The sequence below is a fragment of the Semicossyphus pulcher genome, unplaced genomic scaffold (genome assembly GCF_022749685.1).
Source record: "Semicossyphus pulcher isolate SPU_LCO1_2020_fin unplaced genomic scaffold, fSemPul1.0.p SCAF_19, whole genome shotgun sequence".
Lineage (NCBI taxonomy): Eukaryota > Metazoa > Chordata > Actinopteri > Labriformes > Labridae > Semicossyphus > Semicossyphus pulcher.
In genome coordinates this window covers 13,800,284-13,823,779 of record NW_027211692.1, presented here as the reverse complement: position 1 = coordinate 13,823,779, position 23,496 = coordinate 13,800,284, and the positions used below count along the sequence as shown (strand labels likewise).

At 43.5% G+C, this 23,496-nt stretch overlaps 2 protein-coding genes across 2 annotated transcripts; one reads left to right on the top strand and one right to left on the bottom strand.

Moving 5' to 3' along the window:
- Positions 1 to 518: 518 nt before the first annotated feature.
- On the bottom strand, positions 519 to 17,555 carry strn4 (striatin, calmodulin binding protein 4). The gene is made up of 18 exons (XM_069668370.1): positions 17,086 to 17,555; positions 9,877 to 9,980; positions 9,665 to 9,741; positions 9,415 to 9,493; positions 9,091 to 9,276; positions 8,082 to 8,259; positions 7,840 to 7,996; positions 7,212 to 7,307; positions 6,724 to 6,842; positions 6,461 to 6,636; positions 6,317 to 6,364; positions 6,113 to 6,234; positions 5,851 to 6,018; positions 5,624 to 5,764; positions 5,004 to 5,102; positions 4,824 to 4,910; positions 4,238 to 4,426; positions 519 to 3,011 (listed from the first exon to the last, which is right to left on the bottom strand). The coding sequence occupies exons 1-17, from the start codon at positions 17,401 to 17,403 to the stop codon at positions 4,257 to 4,259; spliced, it is 2,325 nt and encodes a 774-aa protein (XP_069524471.1). The 5' UTR covers positions 17,404 to 17,555; the 3' UTR covers positions 519 to 3,011; positions 4,238 to 4,256.
- Positions 17,556 to 19,040: 1,485 nt separating this feature from the next.
- fkrp (fukutin related protein) lies at positions 19,041 to 21,517 on the top strand. The gene has a single exon (XM_069668812.1). It carries the CDS (start codon positions 19,114 to 19,116, stop codon positions 20,710 to 20,712), a length of 1,599 nt encoding a protein of 532 aa, XP_069524913.1. The 5' UTR covers positions 19,041 to 19,113; the 3' UTR covers positions 20,713 to 21,517.
- The last annotated feature ends 1,979 nt before the right edge of the window (positions 21,518 to 23,496 follow it).

Below are 23,496 nucleotides of genomic sequence, written 5' to 3'. Positions count from 1 at the left end.
CCTGAATTCACAATGCTCACATCTTCATTGATTTAGGAGTGGATATGAACTCCAATACATTTTCAGAATATTTAGTATAGGGAACAGAAAAATAATAAGTGGCTTAACACGTCTGGAGAGATGTGGCTGTGGCTCTGTAGGAGCTTTTATAAGACCAGGAGGAAACGACCCTGGTGGTGTTAGCATGTTATGTTAGCTTGGGCTAGAGCCTTAAAGAGTGTGAAATTCTCTGAGTTTTGAGTTTGATATTTATCAGATATTAGGGGTTTAACAAAAGACCCTGATAAAGCCCAGGAATATTTTGTTGTTCTTTTGCCACCTGTCTCTTGAAACTCCCCCAACTTCATGTAAGTGAAATACTATGCTGCTGGAGTATCACTCTATTACTCCATCAGGGTAGTTTTAAAGTGTACTTTCATGAATGTGAGTGGTGCTTCTTTCACGTGTCCATTTGTTTCTTTTCAAGCTTTGTGTCTCTAGGAAAGCAAAAAGAAGAGACAACACAAACACAACTCTCATTTCACTGTACAAAATCTTCATTTTTTCTTGTTTTCTTCCTTAATGACATACAACAGGGGACCCGTAAACAAAAAGAGAAAGTCATTTGATACAAGCTAGAATGCAGTTCAAAAATATATAATAAAACAAACTTAATAAAAAGCAGGTCTCTTATCCCTTGTAGTTAGAGGAAATAGTTGGAATACAGCTTAATATGATGTACAAAATATCACACAGTGATAAATTGCTAATAAAAAAATAAAAACACAAAGAAATGAGAGTCCTTTACCTTGGCCTCTGACTGGTAACAGATTTTTTTTTTCACTTGTTTTTCTTCATTTTTCAGGTTTTTTAATCGTTTTGCTTTTTTACAAGTTATACATCGCCATTATCAATCACAAACAAGTTCTATGCCTAGCAAGGAAGAATGATTCACTTATGATACTACAGTATTCTTACATCTTAATAATCATAGTCATAATCAAAAGGAAAGAAATGCGAGAAAGAAAAACAAGGAAATGATGGACATTTACAGCACGTAATGGCGTCTCAAGTCATCATTTACAACCTCTGTTTCCATTTTCACTTCTTCTTTTGTGAACTGATTTGTCTTTATTCTCAGAGAGGGGACACACAGGAACTCTCACTGTCGCATGACCGAGCCATAACAGGTGCTATCGTTGTATTTACTCCAGATTGTAGAGGAATTACCTGCAGAATATGATTCCTGCACCCTGTGTGTAACCGCTCCTCAGCCCTCCACTGTTAGATGTAGTGCAAAGTGGAGCCACAACAGCATTTAATGAGCAGCAGAAGTGCAATAATGTAGTTGCACCTGGTTTATCTCTTCCACCACCCTGTTACAGGTTACAAAACTGAACTATGGATGCTAGTGTCCCCAGTGATTTACCTCGAGGCTACTTTGAAGCCTTACATCTGACCTCTGACCCCATGTGAGACCCTGTATTCTAAAAGGAGGTGGAGGGAGCCCCTTCACCAACCAGATCAATTATCAATCAAGTAATCTGAAGTCAGGTCAGCTAATAAAAGTAATACTTTTTTCTGAAAGTGGCTGAATTAAATGGACTCGTTTTTTTTTTTTTATCACCCTGAAGCTTTTTCTCCCAGCATGCCTCTCTCTTCAGAAAGAGCGCTTTACATAATGAGCTCTCTGGGTAATGTGCTACTAATGTGCAACTGATGCACGTCAAACAAGAGGAGGGAACCTCGCCTCAACGCACAAGTGAAGGTCGTTTCTGTCTTTGAAAATAAATAACAACACGCCAGCGGCGAGCAGCGGCCAGCTAACTGGCACCAGCCTCCAGATGAAATGAAAAAGACGAGCTGAACCCTTTCAGTCAGGCGGTCCTCACTCGGCTAATATCAACTCTGTTTGCTCCTCCACATCCCTCTGATGAGCAACGTTAACAGTGAGCATTGATTCTGAAATGTGACGACAGATAATGAAACGATTCAACGATGTGGATCTAGAGGTGGTCTCTTTCTTTCTCACACGCACACAAAACAGGTCCCTGATTCTGACTCAAGACTGACAAGGTCTCTCATAGCACCGTGATTTAACTAGTGCGCACACACACACACACACACACAAACATGCACTCGTCTGTAAAGTAAAAAGCAAAGATAGTGAGGGCATCAGTCTGCCGAGTCGAGCTCGATCTGTACAAACTGTAGAAATGGATCGTGATTGTGGAAATATGCTCATTTAAAATTGTACAGCAGTGACATTCAATCTAACACATATGTGGAGGCAGAGTGTCGGGGACGCTTTAATACTCAGACGAACAATGAGACTGGGTGATGTGGCCGTAAAGTTGAAATTAAAGCTATTTGTTCAAACACTAGTTAGCGACCGGCTAGCTTCTCCTCACGTCTCACACACACACGCACACACACACAGCGAAGTTCTCCAACCCCCCTAAATACGACACCACACACACACTCCGCCTGCCGGTATCTTTGGAATGTAATACATTGATTCCCAATGAAGAGGATGGACACTCCGGGAAAGGTTACTGTTTTTAGTCATGCCTACATGTGTGTAAAAGTTCTCAGGTGAAATGCGTGACGTGCGGTGCGAGTGTTTCCTCGGGTTGAAGTGTGAGTAGTGTGGCAGCAGTTCAAGCGCACAAAAACAAAACACACACACAGTGCTTTGCAATCGTCGGTGTACTGACCAAAAAAAGAAAAGAAAACAAAGAAAAAGCTGAAGAAGATATTGTAGTGTAGAAAAGTGTTTGAAAACAGAGCAGCCGGGAGTTTAAAGTTATAAAAAAGCAGTGAGATTAGTATAACAACAAGTCACTGAGGCATCAGAGAACAGGGAGGGAGGTTGAAGGGAGGGGAGGGGGACGTCCTGTGGCGATGACCCAGCCAGTGGGGTGCAGGACGAGTGTGTGGGGGTTCTTGTGTGCCTGTGTGTGTGTGTAAGCAGGTAAAAAGTCGTCCAATGTAGTCTTCAGGCGCTTTGGCCCGGTTGTTTTAGTAGGAATCTAAAAAGAAAGCAGAAGAGAAGGTAAATAAATAAAGTGCTAATGACAGCAACATGAAAGGGTCAAAGATATAAGGTCCCAGGCAATCTCGGAACCCATCAGCTATCGTCTGAGACGATATAGCCTCTGGGAGCAAGCGCGAATATGTCGGGCATTCTGGTTTAGCCAGTGTTTAGCGATAAACGACTTCAAGCCAAGAGTTTTCCGTGCACTGCATTGTTTACAGTCCAGTTAGCAACATGAGAAGGGACCGTGTGTTCAGATCAAAAGTGAAGCGAATTTCGCCCCTCCAGATCTGTCAGCAAAATGGTTCTTTAAATCCCCCGAAAAAGTCTCAGTTTCACTGTAATTAGTAAGTTACACAGACGCTTTTCTTGTGATTGACTTTAACAGGGCTTGTCTTTGCTGAAATAACAACATGATGCTGCAGATTAGTAAAAAGTAAAAATGAAGCTTTGTCACGTCTGTCCTCAAGAGGAGAAGAAAACTACTTTTACAACCGTTTGTTGAATGGAGGGCGGATCGATCATTTTTGATGCCTTCGAGGAAGTCGGGAGATCTAAACGTTGAATGGCTTTCTTGACACAGCATCAAGGGGATTTATCTAAAGTTTCATTTCAGATCTAGAACAGATTGTTAGCTGAACTTGCTGCACAAGTATGTTTCAAGGGATTAATAAGAAGCTAAATCGTCATCAGATAGCTGCTGATGGGAGCTGGGATGTCATTACGGCGCATTACGTTCCGCCTGCTTTTGCTCTCCACACTGGACTGTTTATCCTGCATACGCCGCAGCCTGATGATACGTGATTGGTCAATATTACTCGGACAACAAACATACAACAAACAGAAAGAAAACTTCCCGTACAAAAGTCACAAGGTCACACGCCTCCAGATTTTACATTTTTATGTAGAATCTGTAATTACAGATTAGGTCTCAGCTTCAATATTGATAATGTTATTTTTATTTCCTAACTTTTTTTTAACAAGAAAAAGATGGATTTAAGATTACATGAAGTTCAAGCCCACAAAGAACCAGATTTGGAGCCATTTTGATGAGCTTGTTGCATAATACTGTAATAATATAATAATGTTCAATTATTTCATACAATAAAATAACCCTGAAGTTGTTTTTAAACTGATCTTTATGTGTAAAAACAGATGCATGCCCCTTCCAGATTAATAAGATTATATAATCATTTATCAGGAGGGTTTGTTTCATCTCACCAGAATGACGACCATGGCGTCACACAAAGATCTTGGCAAGTGCATCTGCGCCGGCGCTGGCGATGAAGGGCTGTGAAGGGTGGAAGGCCACGTCATGAATGGCCTCGTCGTGCTTCTTCCTGTGGGCCGTGATCTCCTGCACGCACGTCCTGTTGTCCAGCATCCACAGGCGCACCGAGCAGTCGTGGCCTGCAGGGGGAAGAGAGGGAGAGGAAACAAAGACTGAGACGTTAAGAGGGGGCAAAGATCACGGCGGAGCACAATGTAAAGGAATCTTTTACATGTTTTTCCAAAGCTAAACTTAATTCACAGTTTCCTCTGAAGAGCATTGAAGTTTGAGCCAAGGCTGCAGATTGTACAGAGGGTTAAACTCTATTTAAACATGCCCCTCCCTTTCCTTAGTTAGACACTATTAAAACAACCTGTTGTCATTAAATATCTCGGTCTGTGATGATGATATATTTAAACAGGAAGTCCAAAAAAATGAGGATTTACAGGATTTACGATAAAGAAATTCACTTTATCTTAGAGGAATCCCTTTTCTAAGATGTTGAAGTAAATAAGGACAAAGCTGTGAGCTACTCACTGCCAGAGATGAGGTAAGTGCCTTTAGGGTCTGTAGTGAGACAGGTGACCGCATCCAGGTGAGCCACCATCGAGTGAACGACTTTACCTGTGCAAAAAAGCATAAAACAAACTTATTTAGAGGAATTTTTAATCCAGGAAAATTGTAAATCTATGCAAGTAAAAGCCCTCCTGCAGATACCTGTCTTGTTGTCTAGGAAGCGGATGGTGCGGTTCTCATGTGCAGTGATGGAGACGGGCTCAGAGGGGTGACTGACCACACGGTTGATGAGCTCACTGCCTGCAAAGGAAGAAAAAAAGAAAAAACTATATTTAAAGGGCGGGTGTTATGCTAATTTCAAGCTTCATATTTCACTCTGTGATACCTGTGGAGTAGCTTTGCATAATTTACAGTAACAAAAACTGGTGCTCTTAGCAGGTCCTCATACAGCCTCTCCCTGAATCAGCTCTGTCCCTTTAAGAAACCCCGGACCTACAAGCCCACTTTATTCTGATTGGCCAGCTCTCCGACGCTCGCTGAGGCTGCACTTTGTGATGTCACAAAGAGCAGCGTGCAGAAAAAACTGTGTGAAACCTGGCGTTCACAGCAGCCTGCAGACTGCCTGGGGATTACTCCAACATACTTTTACCTACAGAAACTTCACCCACGTTTAGTCTGAACATCCAACATTATAATGTATATGTCTTAAAGTGTGAAGCAGCATAATACCCCCCCTTTAACTATAATCTCTTTTATGTATTCATATGTTTTTATTTACAGAAAATATAACGTCTAATGGTGGAAAATCAACCTTTACATACCATCCTTGGTCTGTGTCTCTAGCGTGGTGGTGCTCTGCTCTGTGTTGAGGTCGTACAGCAGCGTCTCACCGCCGTCGAATGACACCACCACCTGGTTGGGGTCCGTGGCCACAAATGCCACTGAGGTGGGTGTTCCGTGTTCTGGGAGGAAAATAATGAAGATGAAGTTACATGCAGTGGATGTGACCCAAAGTTAAAAAGCAAATCTACAAGTTCTGCATATATACCTCTCTCTTTGTTGAAGACAGACAGGCAGGGAGATGAGTTCTGAGGGTCCCAGATTCGGATGGTGCCGTCGGCCGAGCAGGAAGCGAGACGATGGAGAGCGGCCGAGTAAGTTAGACCCCACACGCTGTCCTCGTGGCCGGCTAGTACGCTGCTCTCAATCCCAGGATCTGGATGCACAAACACACAAGAAATACGTTCTTAATAGGAAGACTGTTGTACCTTAGATGAAAGCTAAATACTCAGCAGTTAAAGATGACTGACCGTAGTTATCGTAAGGATCCACGTTGAGGTCCGGCATCTTCCAACATCTGACGGTTCCATCGAGACCTCCGCTGTAGCACGATTCTCCGTCTTCGCCCATGGTTAGTGACAGAACAGCTCCACTGGAGAAAAAGAGAGAGGCATCAGAGGTTGAACTGTGTGTGTGTGTGTGTAGTTTTATACCTGTATGTCTCTCACACTCACCTGTGTGCTCTGAATGTGTAGATGGGCTCAACGTCCAACGCTGCGTTCCTGTGAGGGGACACAGTCGTTTTAATGTATTCACTGATGTGTTGGATTTTCCATGTGTATGTCATCTGTTCTAATCTTTTGATTGTGACGTCTTACTTTTTAGAGTGCATGGCCTTGTTGAGGTTCCACAGTTTTAGTGTTCCGTCCTCGGAGGCTGTGAGCAGCACCGCCTGGCTGGGGTGAAAGGTCAAAGCGCGGATGGCATCAAAGTGGCTGCGTAGCGTGAAACGAGGATTCCACGTCTTCTTGAACTCCTCTCTGTTATCCTGCATCTGACGGACACACATTTAAAGAGACAGTCAGATTCTGAGTGTGCGTGTGCAGGTTGGATTAGATATCCTGTGTAAATGTGTCATTACATCCATGGAGAGATCGTTGTCATTGGCCACTGTGAGATCAGCCAGTTCACCCAGGTTCATGTCCCCTCCTCCGACGGCGTCCATAATGAAGACGTCAGAGGAGAAACCAAGTGCGCCACCTGCAGGTTGGAGATGGAAAAGAGTTACTAATGCATCTTAAAAACATCATGACAAGAAATGTTTCTTAGAAAGGCTGAGATAACTTTCAAACAGAGAAATAAATCCCAGATCTCCCTGGCAAAAATACATGTCCGGTTCCGCACTCCCACACTGTGTACAACTGGACATATTTGTCAGTGTAGGAGATACTTTTTAGAGTAAGTTAAACCTACGCAGGCTTTAAAATCGAACAAAACTGAGACATGACAGCATCTTAATATGAGACTCTTCATCTAAGCTACAATCGTGCCTGTGTGATACAGGAGGAGGAATACTATGGGGAGGATAATCAGCGTTTTTTGTAGGCAGATTCGGTTTTAAAGTCTTACCTTCCCCGGAGCGAGCCTGTCCCGATACAGAGGGGGGCGGGCTGGGTTTAGGGGGGAAGTCCGACATCATGCCTTGTAACTTGTTCCTGCGGTTCTCTGAACCCGGCAGAGGAGAGAGTCACAAAAGTCATGCAGAGAGGCGGAGGACGGACGGACAGGTGAGAGACAGACGAATGTAGACAGAGGCAAAAACACTTCATTCTTTAAATACACTCGCACAGTTTTTAAGTGTCTGTGAGAGGATGAAATCAATAAAAGCACAGCCATACAGAGTGAATACAACTCAAAGAGTGAGATGTGGACATAAACAGAGAGAAGGCAGCATGCGTGATCACCTATGAAATGACCCCCGGAGCACAGCAGATACATCTACAGACAGAGATGACGGCTACACGACTGTATAGAGTCACAGACTGAAGTGACAGCTCGTGAAACAGGACAGAGAGACGGGTGGTTGGGAAAAGAGGTTGGTTTTATTGACAAGAAGAGATGCCAAGACACAATGAGAAGTAAAGGATAAAAAGGTGAGCAGGGAGGAGGGGAAGGGGAGGGCAAAAGAGACAGATACACTGGTGGCAGTGATTCTGGCAGTGCTGGTGCTGATGATGTTGCTATGGCAACAGCGTACCTAGCTCCCGTCCGTCCCCCGAGATCCGGGCCTCTCCCGCCCCCTCCCCATCCTCCCCCGAGCCCAGGAAGTCAAATTCACTGAGGGCGTCTTCCGAGTCGTCTTCGTCCTCCTCGTCCTCGGGGTCCAGGTCTGTGGTCATGGGCTCCGATCCCATCTGGACACCAGAGCAGAGCGAAGGGTTAAAAAATGTTTATCATCCATGTTTTCTCTCTCCATTTTCATCACGGTCCTCATCTCACCTTTACACGAGACTTCTTGTTCTTGCGCGGCCCGTCGATGCAGTCCGTGGCCATGCCTTGGAAGTCGTCTTCCTCGTCGCTGTCGTCTTCGTCGTCGTCCTCGCAGCCGTGCAAGAAGGGGATCTTATCGAGCACCGAGCCGCCCAGACGTTCCTTAGAGCTTTCTTTACCCGCGTTCCTACAAATACACACATGATTATTCTCACCATTTCAATTTTAAAAAGGACAAAAAGATTATTTAGGACTGTAACTTGCAGAAGGAGCTAGAATAACATCAATCATAATGTAAAATCAGAATATTAAAGGTTTGGCCACAACAGACCACAATGCAGTATTTCTATTAGCCATTATCTTTTGTGGTGCACTTTTCCCTACTTTACCCGTCTTACAGGTACATATATCTTCTGTGCAATGACAGGTAATCAACCTTAATAGATTTCTGCTGCTTCTTGTAATCTTACCATGTTTGCATGACGGAGGAAGCCCTCCGTTTTAGACATCTTTTGTGCATCTTGTTCTGTTGGCTATTAAGAGTAGGATCTGCTATTGGTTCACTTATATCACATTTCTACTTGTACAGGCAAATGCACATGGGGACTACACATAAATCATGATGGAATGATGCATTGTCTCATGCCAACACTGCAGTTAGTAAGTACACATACTAATGTCCCTGATTCAGTGTAACATTATATTTAAAGCTTGAAAGTCGCTGGAAAGTCGTCCAAAGAATTATTACAGCAACTGACAACAACTGCATGATATCTACAGTTTAATTAGTCGGGCAGTAATGTGCAGTTATTGTCCCTGGCAGTAATGCAAAGATCAAGATTGTGAAGTCATTTTCCTCAAGAGGAGAAATCAAAGACATTATCAGGCTGTCGTTTCTCTCATATGAAGTGTCAGGATTTCGGCCTTGTGTTGCTTTCTGTGGGCGTCAGCTGTGTCATCACTATTCTTATCAGTGGAAACAACACCAGAGAGAGAGTGTCTGCTCCCACAGTCTCACCTCTTTATTTGTTCCTCTATCTGTCTGACCAACAACGACTCTCCGCCTGCCCTTGGCTCAGGCTCCGGACAGGTTTCACTGGGTGGAGGCCCGTTGGCCTCGGGGCTGCTCCGCCCGAGCAGGGAGCGCACACGCTTTGACCGCATGTCGAGGATAGTGTCTGAATACCCAACTTCCTCCAGATATCTACATTAAAATAAAAATGCATGCTTCACTGTATAACCTCAAACAAAGAATTAATCCTTCAACACCAATAATGAAGTGCTGATGGAGTGCATTAGTATGGTCCTGAGATAAAAGGACATGATGACGTAAAGGTCTTACTTGCGTAGTAGCTGACGTCCCTCCTTCCAGGACATCTGATTGGCTGGCTCAGAGTCAGACTCAGCTGGCCCATTGGGAACTACACAAAATAGATTGGTCAATAGTGATGTAACAGAAAGGCATGAGCAGAAAAGGAGAAAAGCTGAACCTTTGGGTCGCTCCGAGAATAAAGTAGCCATAAAAGATGCAGCGGCAGAAGATTATATAACGTTTTCAAAAACAGAGGATATACAGGTTTATTTAAACATACGTTGGTCTGCTTCTGTCTCTGGTTTCTTGTCTCCGGGACTCTGGTCATTTCCTGTCTTCAGCTTCTGGTGCTTAGCCCTGCAACCACGCAAAAGACCACAAGAGGGCAGAGTTACAAGCAGCAAATATGTCAGTGTCAAATCACTCTGCCTGAAGATTTCAAAAGTCAGACACAGGGACGGAAAAAAAAAAGTCTCCCGGCATTTGTCTTACCTCTCTTGTTTGAGGGCGTACTCCAGCATTTTGATCCGCCTCACCAGGTCCTGTTTCATATTCTCTTGCCCTTTCCTCTCCCCCTGTAGGAATGCCACCTGAGCCTGCAAACACACAAACACAGGATGGTAAGGAAGGCATGCATAAAGGCACACACATTATGGAAAGCATATAGGAGAAGAAAATCTATTTATCGGCCTTCCTGGATGCACGTACTGTCTCAATTAAGTGAGAGTAAAGCATTTGATCTGAACAGAGATGAAAAGCAGAGGCTGTTAATGTAAAGGAAATAAGATTGACACGGGGAGAAAGGCAAGCATCACTTCTGGGAAGTCGGAGTAAGTAGAGGGTTGTGGAGCTGGTTTCTTATTTTTAACTCCTCCTAACCGAGGTTTCTGAGCACATCTGCAGCTCAGGAAAAACACAAACACAGCCCGGCCAAATTCAAATACCCTCTTTTTTAAAAACACATCCTTCCTTTGTGTGCTTCCTCGTCCGTTTCCTTCCTCACGGAGCAGATAAAATTGTACCTTGAGGAAAGAGACGTTCGCTGCCCGTTCTTGCCTTTTGTCAGACAATTATACAGTTTGGTAAGAAGAAAGAAAAAAGGTGATAATGAGAGTGAGAATGACGACACTGTCAAGTTTTAAACAATGATTATATTTTGTTGTGTTCTTTTCCAGAGAACCAGATGAAAAAACAAAACAGTGATCCCGGCTGCCCCCTTGTTTCACTTCTAGGGTTTGCATGCAGGTGATTGTAGGCACAATAGTTTTACATGATCCCTCTCTCCCTGTCTTTTGTCTCCCTCTGCCAAGTGGTACTAGAGCATTAATACCGATTGTTTTACAGTCCATTTCTCCTCTGCACGCCCCAGTGTGTGTCCACGAGTCTGCTCCCACACGCATACTCAGTTCTGTAAAACTAGAACAGTCTAAAAACAATATCTCATGGGGCAGGCACTCGGTCTACTTGAGAGGGTAGTCAATCACCCAGGAAAGTGCACACTCACACTCTCACACACACACACACACACACACACACACACACACACACACACACACACTCAGTCATGTAACAAGCTCGGAGGGCCAGTGGAACACAGGATAATCTGCCAAGCAAACCTTACTACTGCCGCCGCCGCTGCTGAGTAATCCTGATTAATGCAATGTGATTTCATATGCTTATCTGAGAATTTTGGAGATAATTCACAAAGCTAGCTTGTCAGCGCTGCTGGCACGATCTAAGCGGTTTTGAAATACAGATAACTTCATGTGGTTTAAAGTTGGCCAAGCCTCAGAGGAGCAGTCCAGCTCTTCCAAATGATCTGAGGCCCTAAAATAAGTAAAAATAACAAAAACATTAACCTTGTTTATCTGTTTGGAGCACTCAGAAGATTGGCTAAAAACACTATGTTCATTTAACAAGCTAAAAAGACGAGTGAAACACTAAAACAACCCTATTAGCCTAGTATGAAACAGCTATTTAATAACATACCATTTGCTGTGGTTAATGTGGCTGATAAAGCCATCTAGCATGGGGTTAGCTGCATCTTGTTAGCTTAGCATATGTTTGCTGCACACAAAAAAAATTACAACAAAATAAATCCGCTCAGCTTAGCTATGTAATAACAATTTGCTATGGTTATGTTACAATGTTACAATTTCAGGAGACGCTTTTGTCCACAGCGACTTACATCTGAGAGTTGTGTTCATAAAAACAGCTAGCATGTGGTTAGCAGCAGCTGGTTAGCTTAGCATATTTTTGCTGTACACAAACTGTATTTTACAACAAGCTATAAAGACTAGTAAAACATTAAAAACAATCTAACATGTAACATTTATAAACTGAAATAAACTCAAACATAATAAAATAATAAAATATAAATAAATATAATAACATAAATAAATAAAATAAAATAAACACAAACTGAATTTTATAAAAAAAAGCTAGAAATAAGGCAAAAATAACAGCTATTAAATAGCATATAGTACGCTGTGGTTATGTTGTTTATAAAAGGAGCTAGCATGTGGTTAGCTCCAGATAGCTAGCTAAGCATATTTTTGCTGAACAGACAAATATATTTGTGTTTTGTAATGGTAGACGCAATTCTGTATTTATACAGCATATTTAACACAAGTAGAAATGCTTATTCCATCATTCCATACTCACAGGTAAATGCTAACATGCTTCCTTACAAGCTAAGCAGGGCTCAGCTGTTTAGCTAGCTAGATATAAGAAAACAGCATAAACAGTGAGTGCTATACTTGTTTATGCTAAAATGACATTTTCAAAGTTAAATAGCGAAACATAAGTAAAATTCAAGCTTGACCTAGCATCCACAATAATGACAATGATACATTGTTTTGTAGAGTATTTTAGAAAGGGCCAATCTTGCTTAAGAAACCCACTGAAAGACCATGACCAAACATTATGGGGTGACAACTAGCAGCAGATCGGTAGGTGTTGTGCTCTTTTCTATGTAAATGCTCATTTAGGCATGATTTGCACTTAACTGAACATTTGACCAGCGGTACTATCACTTATGTAAAAAAAACATTCAAGCATAACACTTCTAAAACTAAATGATTTAAAAAAGAAAAGTGCTTGTTCATTTCCACCTCTTCATGGAATGTGTCTACTTACTCATCTTTAAGGGGCAGGGCACGCGTTTCTACTCCTACTCACCGACAGACGAGCTGCAACCTGCTCACACACACAGATAAGCATCACATCCTTGTGCGCCTGGTGTCACACTGAGTTCCTAGAGCCACAGGTTCCCACTAGTGCCCAAATCCTCAAATCCCTGACCCTGCTTTGTTTGCCAAGATAAGCGACAAGGCTGCATTGTGTACCGAACACAAACGCACACTAACAAACACTAACATGACCGCACACTGCATGAATTGTATTTTTCCTGATCTATAAATGTAGCCAAAACAGAGGGATTACGTGTGTCAAAGGGTTTATTGCTGTATGCCAGTTTATATTGCTTAACTACTCATTCTTTTGCTCTGACCTGGTTTTTCTTGGGCTTCTTTTATTCAGCTTTTGTCTTTGAAAGCAGAGAGGTAACAAGGTTTACTGAGTAATATATGAGGTTACAGTGGATTCATATACCACTGCGCACACTGGCTGCTGTAGAACAAATGCTGTGTTTCTATTAGCCCCACAACTAGAAAGGTGTGAGAAACATGAACAAAAAAAATATGTGAGATTTTTTTTAAAAGCATACATATTTTGCAATGTTTTAGTTTTACTCATCGTTGTTTCTGCCCGTTGTCTGGCTCAGGCTTGCTTTCACTTGTGTGTGGGACCTGAGCCAACAGAAGTGAGACAAGGCCGTCCATTCATCAGCTATTACAGGTGTTTGCATTAAGAGACTCGCACTTAAAGCAGGTCAAACACAGCATATTTTAAAAGACAGTTTTATGCAAGTAAAATTTCCATTACTGTCTAAAAAGGGACCCAGGTCAAAGAGGAACGAAGGTTTTTCAGTGTAATGTGTGTGTGTCCTTTCGGTGACTGTGGTTATGGTATTTGTATACTTCAGGTAAAACAAGCAAAGTACAAAAGAACCTTGTTGCGAGAAAACCTGTAGCGCTACTTGATCTCTCTTTCCTGTGGTTGGGTTTTACTCTGTGTGGCCCGCCGCTGCTGACCTTTCCACAGTTTGTATCAGCACGGAGAGCCGACACATTTAGCCTTTTCTGCCAGTCCCTCTCTGCTAGCTGCAGAACGGGGTCAAGGGCAGCTTTTCCTCCTCCACTGGCCACCCTCCATCGTCTCATCCCTTCATCCCCACGAGAGAATCCATGAGCCAACAAGTAGAGCAGTGAACTTTTCTGGGACAGCGAGCTTTGACGGAGTGTGTGGGAGTGCATCGTGTCGTATTTAGTGACAGTCTAAAAAGCAAGGCTTGCTGCGTAAGTTGATTCGAAGATGCCTGATAAGCGTGTGGAAGAAGAAATACTGCGTGTCATGAATATGTTTGAATAAGACAGGAAAAATCTAATCATGACCAGGACATTTTCTTCGCAGGAAGAGCTGGGATAGAAAATGAGAAATAAAACAATAAGGACGAGAATTACACGCAGACAAAGAGAAAGGAAGAGTCTAAAAATAGAAATCAACACATATATAAAGGGAGCGCCGCAGGTCTGCGCGGGAGGAAGGCGCACAGTAATAATGCAGTACATATGGATGTCATATGTGTGTCATGGCTGAGAGCGCAGAGCTATTAATTAGAGATGTGTACCCAGGGCCCCTGGGGCCACACTCGACAGGAAGTGATGTCATGTGGGTCACCAGTAATCTATTCATCACAACTACTGACACGGTTAATAAATTAAAAACCCCATATGAAGAGAATAATATGAAGAGGAACAGGTGAGGGTCTGCCCTTTTCCCTGCTGAATAAGTGTAGTGACTCTGTTAGATGTCTGCTGCTCAGTCTGTTTGTCTATTAAATTATAATGAGGACAAGCTCATTACTTCAGGCTTGTTCCGACACAGTGCAGAAGTAGTGTGAAATCAGAGATTACACAGAAAAAAAGCTTCCTTCTTTGTCTAATAGAAGGGTGGAGGAAGGGACAAGGCCACTGCCACCTGTCTCCTGTGCTGCTGTCCCATGGTGCTGCTGGGACGTCCCACCTGGCCCAGAGCAGGAGGGGGGGGGGCTTCATTCCCGGGCTGTCACTGGAGACACGACAGCACAGGTGGCTTTTCACGCCGAAAACACACTCACAGAGACGGCACATGTGTTGCGGTCTCAGGCTACAAACGCAGACATCCACACTGTCGCACAAAGAGTCGCACAGTGGTAAGATGATCGTGTTAATCTCACAAGAAATAGTGATGGTTTTGTTGCTGCTGCCATCAAACAGTCCTTGTTTGCCTTATTAATGTCATATAAGCGACCTGTGAGCAGAGCATAAACACTAACGGTTTGCTGCTAACCGCACAGGACATAACCAGTCAAAGTGGGGGGCATGCTATCTGGCATGTCGAGAGCCCTGCGAGCATGCTGGCAACAAAAGCCAGAGGCCTGTGGCCCGTGGGTGTTAAAATGTAAGCTAGGTCAATGTTTCAGCCTGGCACTCCAGTGATCCTCGCTTTCTCTCAGCACAGGACGTGGTGCTAATTGTACCCGTGAAACCAGACCATGTGCAGCAAATACACACACGCAAACAAAGTTCCATAACAAGAGCTAATGGCATGTCGGACATAGCCCGCTTCTGACTCCCATTCCCGCTCTTCCCAACACACGACTGTAAAAGCAAGCAAGCGAGGCCAGTTTGTTATTGTTCATCCATATTTTATCAGGCTCCTATTTATAACTACGTAGGTTTGAGTCGGGGGCAAAATGAGAAGAAGAGTGACAGAGCGAGGCAGTGATATCTGTTTCTGTGGTTTTGTCAAGCTCGACTCCAGAAGATGGATAATAATAACAAGTAAAGTGTGGGTGCAAGAGAAGCCCACTTATACATTCAGGAAAGAAAACTGTTCAGCCCTTCAGTCCAAACGCAGAGAAAAAAACACCTTTGAATGCGGGTATGTCTCCCTAACCTTTCTTAATGCTGGAACAATTTGATGAGTAAGCGCACTCCTGCCCAGCAGTGCTCTACCTCACACTGTTACACACATGCATGTAGGGAAGCTGCATAGTACATCCTCTGTCTTCTGCTGTCAGTCTCCGAATAACTGCGACTATTAGGGGACTCGTGCTTTGCTGAAGGGCATATCTATCGCACTGACTCAGACATTAACAGAGATTTTTCTAGACATTCAAACTAATGGCCTTTAAGGATACAAGCTCACGTCTCTAACCTAAAGGCATATATGCGTTTACAAAAGACATCTTGTATTGTTATATTTCTACATTCTGTCAGGATTTAAATGTTATATAAATAGTTCGAATGATGCTGATAAACATGCTATAAACATATCGGCCATGTTCATCCCGACACCACTGACTCATCAATGTATCTGAGTGACAGGCCCAAATCCAAAACACTGATTTGCTTTCTAAGCCCACAGACGCACAGATAAACACTTCACTCCAGACCACTGTTTGTTAAGATTATGCCTCACAGATCTTCATCTGAAGGGATTTATCAGCAAGATGCGATGAAGTGCAAAAACTCCTGTCTGTCTTGGGTGGATGACGACAGAGGATGGATGCTCAAAGGTCAGTCTGATCACTTCCTCCTTCCTAGTCGATTAATTTGTAACGGAGGACATCACTACAAGTGATTAATGTTTTCCAATGCAGTGATTTAAAAAAACAGATGCCGTCTATGTTTCCACACAAATGCCTTTATGCAGTCCTTGTCTTTGATGTCAACCTCTATTATTATCAATGAGACAGATAAGTAGACACACCTTAACTCTGTTAACATATCTTTTGTATTAGAAGGTTAACTTGCATGCTTTTGTGGTCAGACATAAACCTCTATCTTGTAGCTAGGGATGCACAATATTGGATTTTTGGCAGATATGCCGATACTTTCCAACCCTTTTTGCCGATACTGATATATAAGGTATAATAACATAATACAATAACATAACACAGTGCTTTTTAAAATGTACACATTCACTGGGCAATATAAGAAATTGCTTGAACTTTGGTTATGTACAAAATCCCATATTTATTTGTATGTAACATTTTCTTTCAAATAAAACTGTAATATTTGTCAAGCTTTTCAGGGAATCATCAAGCATTTAAGCAGAGTTAAAGCGTTGTTTAATCTGCAGAAAAATTACTTATCTGCCGATGCCGATACGTCATTTTCAAGCCATAATCGGCACATACTAATAACATGCCAATAATATTGTGCATCCCTACTTGTAGCTTTTATATTTGTGAATAAAATAAAGTAACTATTTGGGCATTAAAAGGCCAATAGACATAGACTAATGTTTTCTGATAATACACTTAATTCTATGTTTGGTGGCTGTCTGGCTTTAGATGATAGTCAGCTGGAGGTCACGGAATCCCTTCACTTCCCTGTCTGTCTAGTAGTAATACATCCTGGTCAATACAATATGATAGGTTGTACTGTTAGCCCGTTAGCATTGTGTCATCCTGAACTGGTCGATTGTAGGTTTATTGTACTGTCTAAAAGCAAAACTATACCAGCTTGTGCATTTTACGTTCGGGCCTTTGTATAACGTCACAAACGCAGGCTAAACAATAAACAAATGTACCCTGAGTTCGTCTCTCTCAGCCTCCCAGCGGTATTTCTCGGCCTGGAAACGTCCCCACTCGTACTGGATGAAGTGCAGAATCCCAGGAAGCGTCATACCCGGGTCCCCGTCCTGCAGCTCCCGAGACTGCGAGGACCCGGGCATGGCCCCGGCTGCTGCTGCCGCCGCCGCCGCCGCTGCTGCCATCGCCCCGGTCGCAGCAGCTGATGTCGCCTGGCTCGGTGCTGCTTTGGGCCCGTTTGGGTTGCGCCCCGCTCCGCTGCTGCCGCCGCCTCCGGAGTTCGGGTTTGGTCCTCCGCCGGATCTGTCCGCCTCCATTTTAACCGTTCAACCTCTCGCCAGGATAATGAGGTGGAAACGGACAGAGTGTACACACAACAATAATATAAAAGTACCTAGTACCCGTCTGCCAACCCAGCACCAGTTCACTATAAGCGACCCTCTTTTCTTCCTTTTCTCACACGCACAGAGCAAAATTACTATTCAGGTGGTAAATACTACACTTCCGCTTTTAAACCTTCAAGATAAAACTCAACCAAGCTACACATCTCTAACATCAAACCCAGTAAAATTATGAACCAATGAGCAATATTTCACATAAATTCTTACTAGGATCTATTTGCTTAACTAAAATAGAACTATGGCAATGAACTGCCTATCACTCAAGACAGGCAATACAATTTTGTTTTCGACTCTTATTTTGTATATCCCGGATCTGTTTCCTCCCCCTTGTGTTTGCTGTTGGAAATGCCCAGTGTGGGTGACAAATAAAGGGCCATGTTTGCTGTAATACACAATGAGCATGTCGCTAGGGAAGTTCATTTCCTGCCATTTTGTGAGCAGGGACGTTTGAGGAGAGTAAAGTTAGCCAAAATAATCAACACCTGTGTGTCCGGTTTGAGCTTTCATTATAACAATTTCCGGCTGTAATTCTGGTCGGCGCGGCGTCCTTTTCTAGGGCTAGGCTGGGTTGCTGCTGCTCGTGTGATTTACAGAACGGTGGGGATATGGATACTGGATGACTAGCTCCTTCATTTGCATGTAACACAACCAAATTAAAAAAATATTTTTCATTATTTTTTTCCCCAATATTTTTCAACACTGACACTAATGACTGTCCATAGTGTGTTGACGTTAGGGGCCTGTTGTTTCTTTTAAAACTATATAGATGAAACCATTGTGTAAGGTTCAAGGTCAGTCCTTGAATGATATTTTGAACAAAATCTCGGATGTTTTTTAAATGGATCTTTTATTCTGAAGGCATCGGGCCGGAAGTCGTTCTGCTGTTGCTGCGGGAAACACAGACGGCAAGCGTGATAGCTTGATGGTAAATTCGTGCAGTTTGGTTTGATGGTCGAGCGTGTGTTTAGTTGAACAGTAATGACATATTCTAATGCCTTTGGTGTGCACTTAGTCGTGTATTTGTTCTTAAAATGTTGCAGACTCGATTTCAACCTAAACCACACAACTATAAGCTAAAAATGGAGATTATTCTGTATGTTTGGTGCTAACGGTTCAGCCAGGTTTGCTGCTATGCTACTAGAGTTGGCTGAGATTGACAACCATGGAAACCAAATACAGTACAACAAGGTTAATGGGCTTAACGTTGCTAAAGCTTGTAATAACATGACTAATGCGTGATATGATGAGCTGCACTATAGAAATGGGGAAAAAAGAGATTTAAGGTGAGTTGTAATACCTTTTACCAGCTATATGTAATTGATTGATAATGGAGATATTGCTGTCATAGGTGATATGTGTCACTGGCTAGGATAATTCACTGCATTAATAGCGTTTTTTAAATTAGGCTCAACTGCTCTTTTTGTCATTTAAAACTAGCCTGACATCATATTAAAAAGTCAATGTTAAATAATATGTTGCTTAATTTTTTCTGTCTTTCACAGGTTAAAATCTTCTTCTTAAAATCTTATTCCTCTGCTACAACACTAATGGGGACCTAAAACCACCAAGTGGATTTCCTAGTTGAAACTTATTCTGAGAGAAACCGGAAGGCTTACATTGGTTGCCATGCGTATCAGTCTATGCCAAGGCCTGTTAACTGGCGCCATCGTCCTCAACCTCCTCATCCTCTACTATGTGTCCCGGGCCCAGCAGCAAATGATGGAGAAGAGGAAGGAACTTGGCAGGGGCACGAGGAGGGCGGCCCTACCAGCCTCTGGTCTGGGGGGAGGACTCGGGTCACTTGTAGGAGCCGGAGGTGAGCCTGGAGTTGTGGGAGCGGAGGGACACGGCCGTGGCCCTCGTGTGACGGTTCTTCTCCGGGAGTTTGAGAACTTTGAGAATTATGTTGGGGATGTGGCTAATTCCTTCCTCCACCAGAGACCTGAGCTTCCGTTTCTGGCTGTTGCCGACACCTCTCCGTACCCTCCGCTCGTGCTTCCAGAGGGGGCGCGGCTTCTAGTGCTCTCCCCTAGTCCGGAGCAGCCACCGCAAGCCCACAGGCCAGAGTTCCATGTGCAGACTGAGTTTGTGCTGCTGGTGCCTGATGGGCTGGAGTTGGAGCAGCCTCGGGCAATTGAGAGGCTGATCAGGGAATTGGAAGGTGAAGGTGGGGGGCCTGTGAGGGTGGTAGCTGCGCCAGTTCTGGCTCGATCTGCTGTGCAATGTCTTCACCTGCGGGTAAACCTCAGAGAGTGGACAGCCACCTACTCGCCGGCTGCGTCTGGGAGCAGCGGGAGCGTGTGTACGGCTTTACAAGGAGATGCCGTTGTCCTCATTCGCACTGAAGATCTTTTTAACCTCTCTGTCCCTCTGGGGCGGCCCCTCTTCTCCTCGCTCTTCGTCCAGACTGCCTTGAGAGGCTGGAAGGTGAAGCTGCTGGAGAGCCCCTGTTTCTCTGCAAACCACCGCCCCCTCTTTAGCTCTGCTCATAACCAGTGGAAGGCCGAAACTCGACTGAAGGAGGCCACAGGGAAGCTCATGAGGAGCTTTGGCCTGAAGCGCCTCCTGCTACCTGATGGGAAGGAACAGTGGTTCGGCTGCAGTAAAGAGACCCCTCGCTGCTTTGGCACAGTGCAGGATGACACTCCAGACTATCTCTACCTGGATCGCTGGACACCGCCCTGCTGTCTGCGAGCTCTGAGGGAAACCACAAAGTATGTTATCAATATCCTGGAGACCTCGGGTGTGCGGTACTGGCTAGAAGGCGGGACTCTGCTGGGCGCTGTCCGCCATCAGGACATCATCCCTTGGGATTATGATGTGGACCTGGGCATCTACCTGGAGGACATACCCAACTGTGATCACTTAAAGAACCTGGACTCTGGCTCCCTTGTTGATGCTAATGGCTACGTGTGGGAGCGCGCAGTGGAAGGAGATTTCTACAGAGTCCAGTACAGCGAGGCCAACCACCTGCACGTCGACCTGTGGCCGTTCTATCCACGTAACGGCGTCATGACTAAAGACACGTGGACGGAGCACAAACAAGACGTGGAGTTCCCAGAGCACTTCCTGCAGCCGCTGGTGCCCATGACGTTTGCCGGCGTCACTGCCTTCGCCCCCAACAACCACCGAGCCTTCCTGGAGCTCAAGTTTGGGGAGGGGGTTATTGAGAACCCCCAGTATCCCAACCCTGGGAAGAAAAGGCTGGACAGAAGCAAATTATGAGAGATGGTAAAGACTCAGAAGAACTTTTGTGTCATACAGAATTTGTTTACCCAACAACACAGGAAATCTCATGTGATTTTTTGTCAGAAACAGTTGAAAAGATAATGCCTATAAAACTTGAAGGTGCCACAATGACTGCAACTGCTGTCCATAAATAAATCCATACACTAGTGTGTCTTCATCAGGCATAATTTAAAGAGTTAAAAAACTGGGGTTACTTCAGAGTATCAAATCTGTATGTGTTGTACAGTAGAGTATACATATGACTGATGATAATGATACATACTTTAAATGATTTCCTGTTAAAAGATATCACGTACATGATCTTAAGCAGGATTTAAGTTATTTTTCAGTTGAATTAATGCAGCGATTTGCACTGATTCTTTCAGTTTTGCACAGTTTACAATTGAATTTTGTAGTTTTTTAAGTTAAGGGTGCCAAAGTGGTGCCTGACAGCTGTCAGTCTGTCTCATCCTGTTATTGTTGGCGTATGAAAAGGATGAAATGTTGCCGCATCAGGCCTTAGATTTCAGTTAAATACATACAAATTTGGCTGAAAATGTAAATGCATCTTAACCTTTTGCGCAATTATGTGTGTTACTACTGAGCAGCCATTATTTATTAAATGAGATGGAATTTCAATACAGCTGATAATTCAGAGAAAACATTTAAATAGAAAAAGTACAAAAGTGTACGTCAGCTTCTCTGGGTACGACTCGTTTCCTGGTATGTTGCTTGTGTGTGATGTATCGAGGGGTCACTCCATTTCATCAACTGTTAAAATAAAGGAGGTGTTACATGTTAATGTATTAAATGTATTCATTCGCCTTAAGGCAGGGGTCTCTAACAGGTAGCTCATGAGCTACCGGTAGCTCGCGGCCTGGACTTTAGTAGCTCGCCAAGAGGTTCACAGCCTGTACAAAAAATCTGACGAAAATAAATGCACCTTGAAAGCCTCTTCTCACTTCAATCAAATACACAGATGATTATACAAATAGAAAATACAATAGAAAACAACAGGATAGGCCTATCAGCTGTCAATTAAAAACGGTGATGCTCCAGTTTGTCAACGTCTGAACCTAACCAAGCAATGTAGCAGCAACCTCCATCGACAGGTCAGGTCAGTTATGCTGTACGCTAGCTGAGCTAAAGTGAGGAGTTCGGTGCTATTAGCCTGTTTAGCCAGATTTATGATGGACAATGAAGGTGGCCACGCCAAGAAAAAGTAGAAAGCATACTATTTCCACGGGGAGTAGGAAAGCAAGTTTTTAGTCACGAATATGAAATATGTGGGTCTGTGGTACCAATGTTTCAGTCGACAAAAGAATCAACGTGGGGCGCCACCAGCAATTACAGCGATGTAATGCAAGTGGCTCTCAGCCACCTACATTTTTTTCAAAGTAGCTCTCGGATGAAAAAAGGTTTGAGACCCCAATCCCCAAGATTGGAGGTGTGCGATCCCACGTGGGGGAGCGGCCGCACCGCACTGTCACACCAAAGTTGTAGGAAACATTGCTACTCTAGGCTCGGTTATTTTTGACAACGACTAAACTACAAGCAAGTGCAAGAAACCTGCAGCTGTTCTGAACGGCCCATTTCAGAGGCGAACTTTTTAAAAATGTCCTTCTGGGAAAACACGGAATTATGCAGTTTTCACTGTGAACAATAAACACCCAAAAATGTGAAACCCATGCAAAATATGAGATCCATCCACAGGATAGGGGCACTTGAATTATTTAATGCACAATGCTGGTTGTAACCCGTCTTGAGCACTAGGTGGCACTACACTCCCAGTTATTCTGAGGCCTTTTAAAGTCCTGAGCCCCTGCTCTTACTCGTATTCACACTGACCAAAGCATTATGGGAGTTATTCAGCCATATGGCAGGAGCCCAGGGGGGGGGGGGGGTGGAGGATTTTATGACAGGACACACAGGAATGTAACATCACAGGAATGCAGCTCGCTTGTTGGACAGACTCCTCCAGTGATGAAACAGCGTTCTAGTTCTTCTCCAGCAGCAGTTCTTCCTTATTTAGATTTACCTTCAACCTGTTGATGCTTCATGTGTTGCATTCTTTGTAGTCTGTTTGAATTCCTCTCACTTAGCATTGGATAAACAGCGTCGATCATGTATGGCCAGGTAATTAGATAAGCATCAGGATTAAATAAGCACTCAAGAGTGGTTATTTTAGGATGCAGGAACATTCCGTGCTTTTTAAATATATCTCCCCTCTTGCGTGCTACTAGTTGACTGACTGCAGCATCTTGCGTGCTACTAGTTGACTGACTGCGGCATAATGTAGCTGAGCACACAGCCACAAGCGTCTTCACTCAGCGCTTGCACATAGCCACTGCAGTAAATAGGGTTTAAACACATAGCGAAATATTCATCAAATAAAGAGACAGCTAAATAATAAAAAAAGACCTTTTATTGTTTCAAACAGTCAGTATATTCAGAGTGAGTTTTTTTGTTGTTGCAACATAGGCCCTCTGTAACGCCATCAATACAATTATGATCGAACCAGACAGACATCCACATGGTGACAGATCTCTTAAAGGAATGTTTAAAACCATCATCTTCATCAAAAAGGCATTAAGAAGAAACTGCAGCTGTTTTAAGGTCATTGTTAACCTTTAAGTACAATGTGTTTAATTGATGTTTAAACTTCAGGTTTACAATGATTGATAGATGATTGTGGGAAATACTGCATATTTGGTACAAAATACAGACTTAAACCCACTAAAAAGATGATAAATGTGTGTATCATATGCCCCAGTCATATGG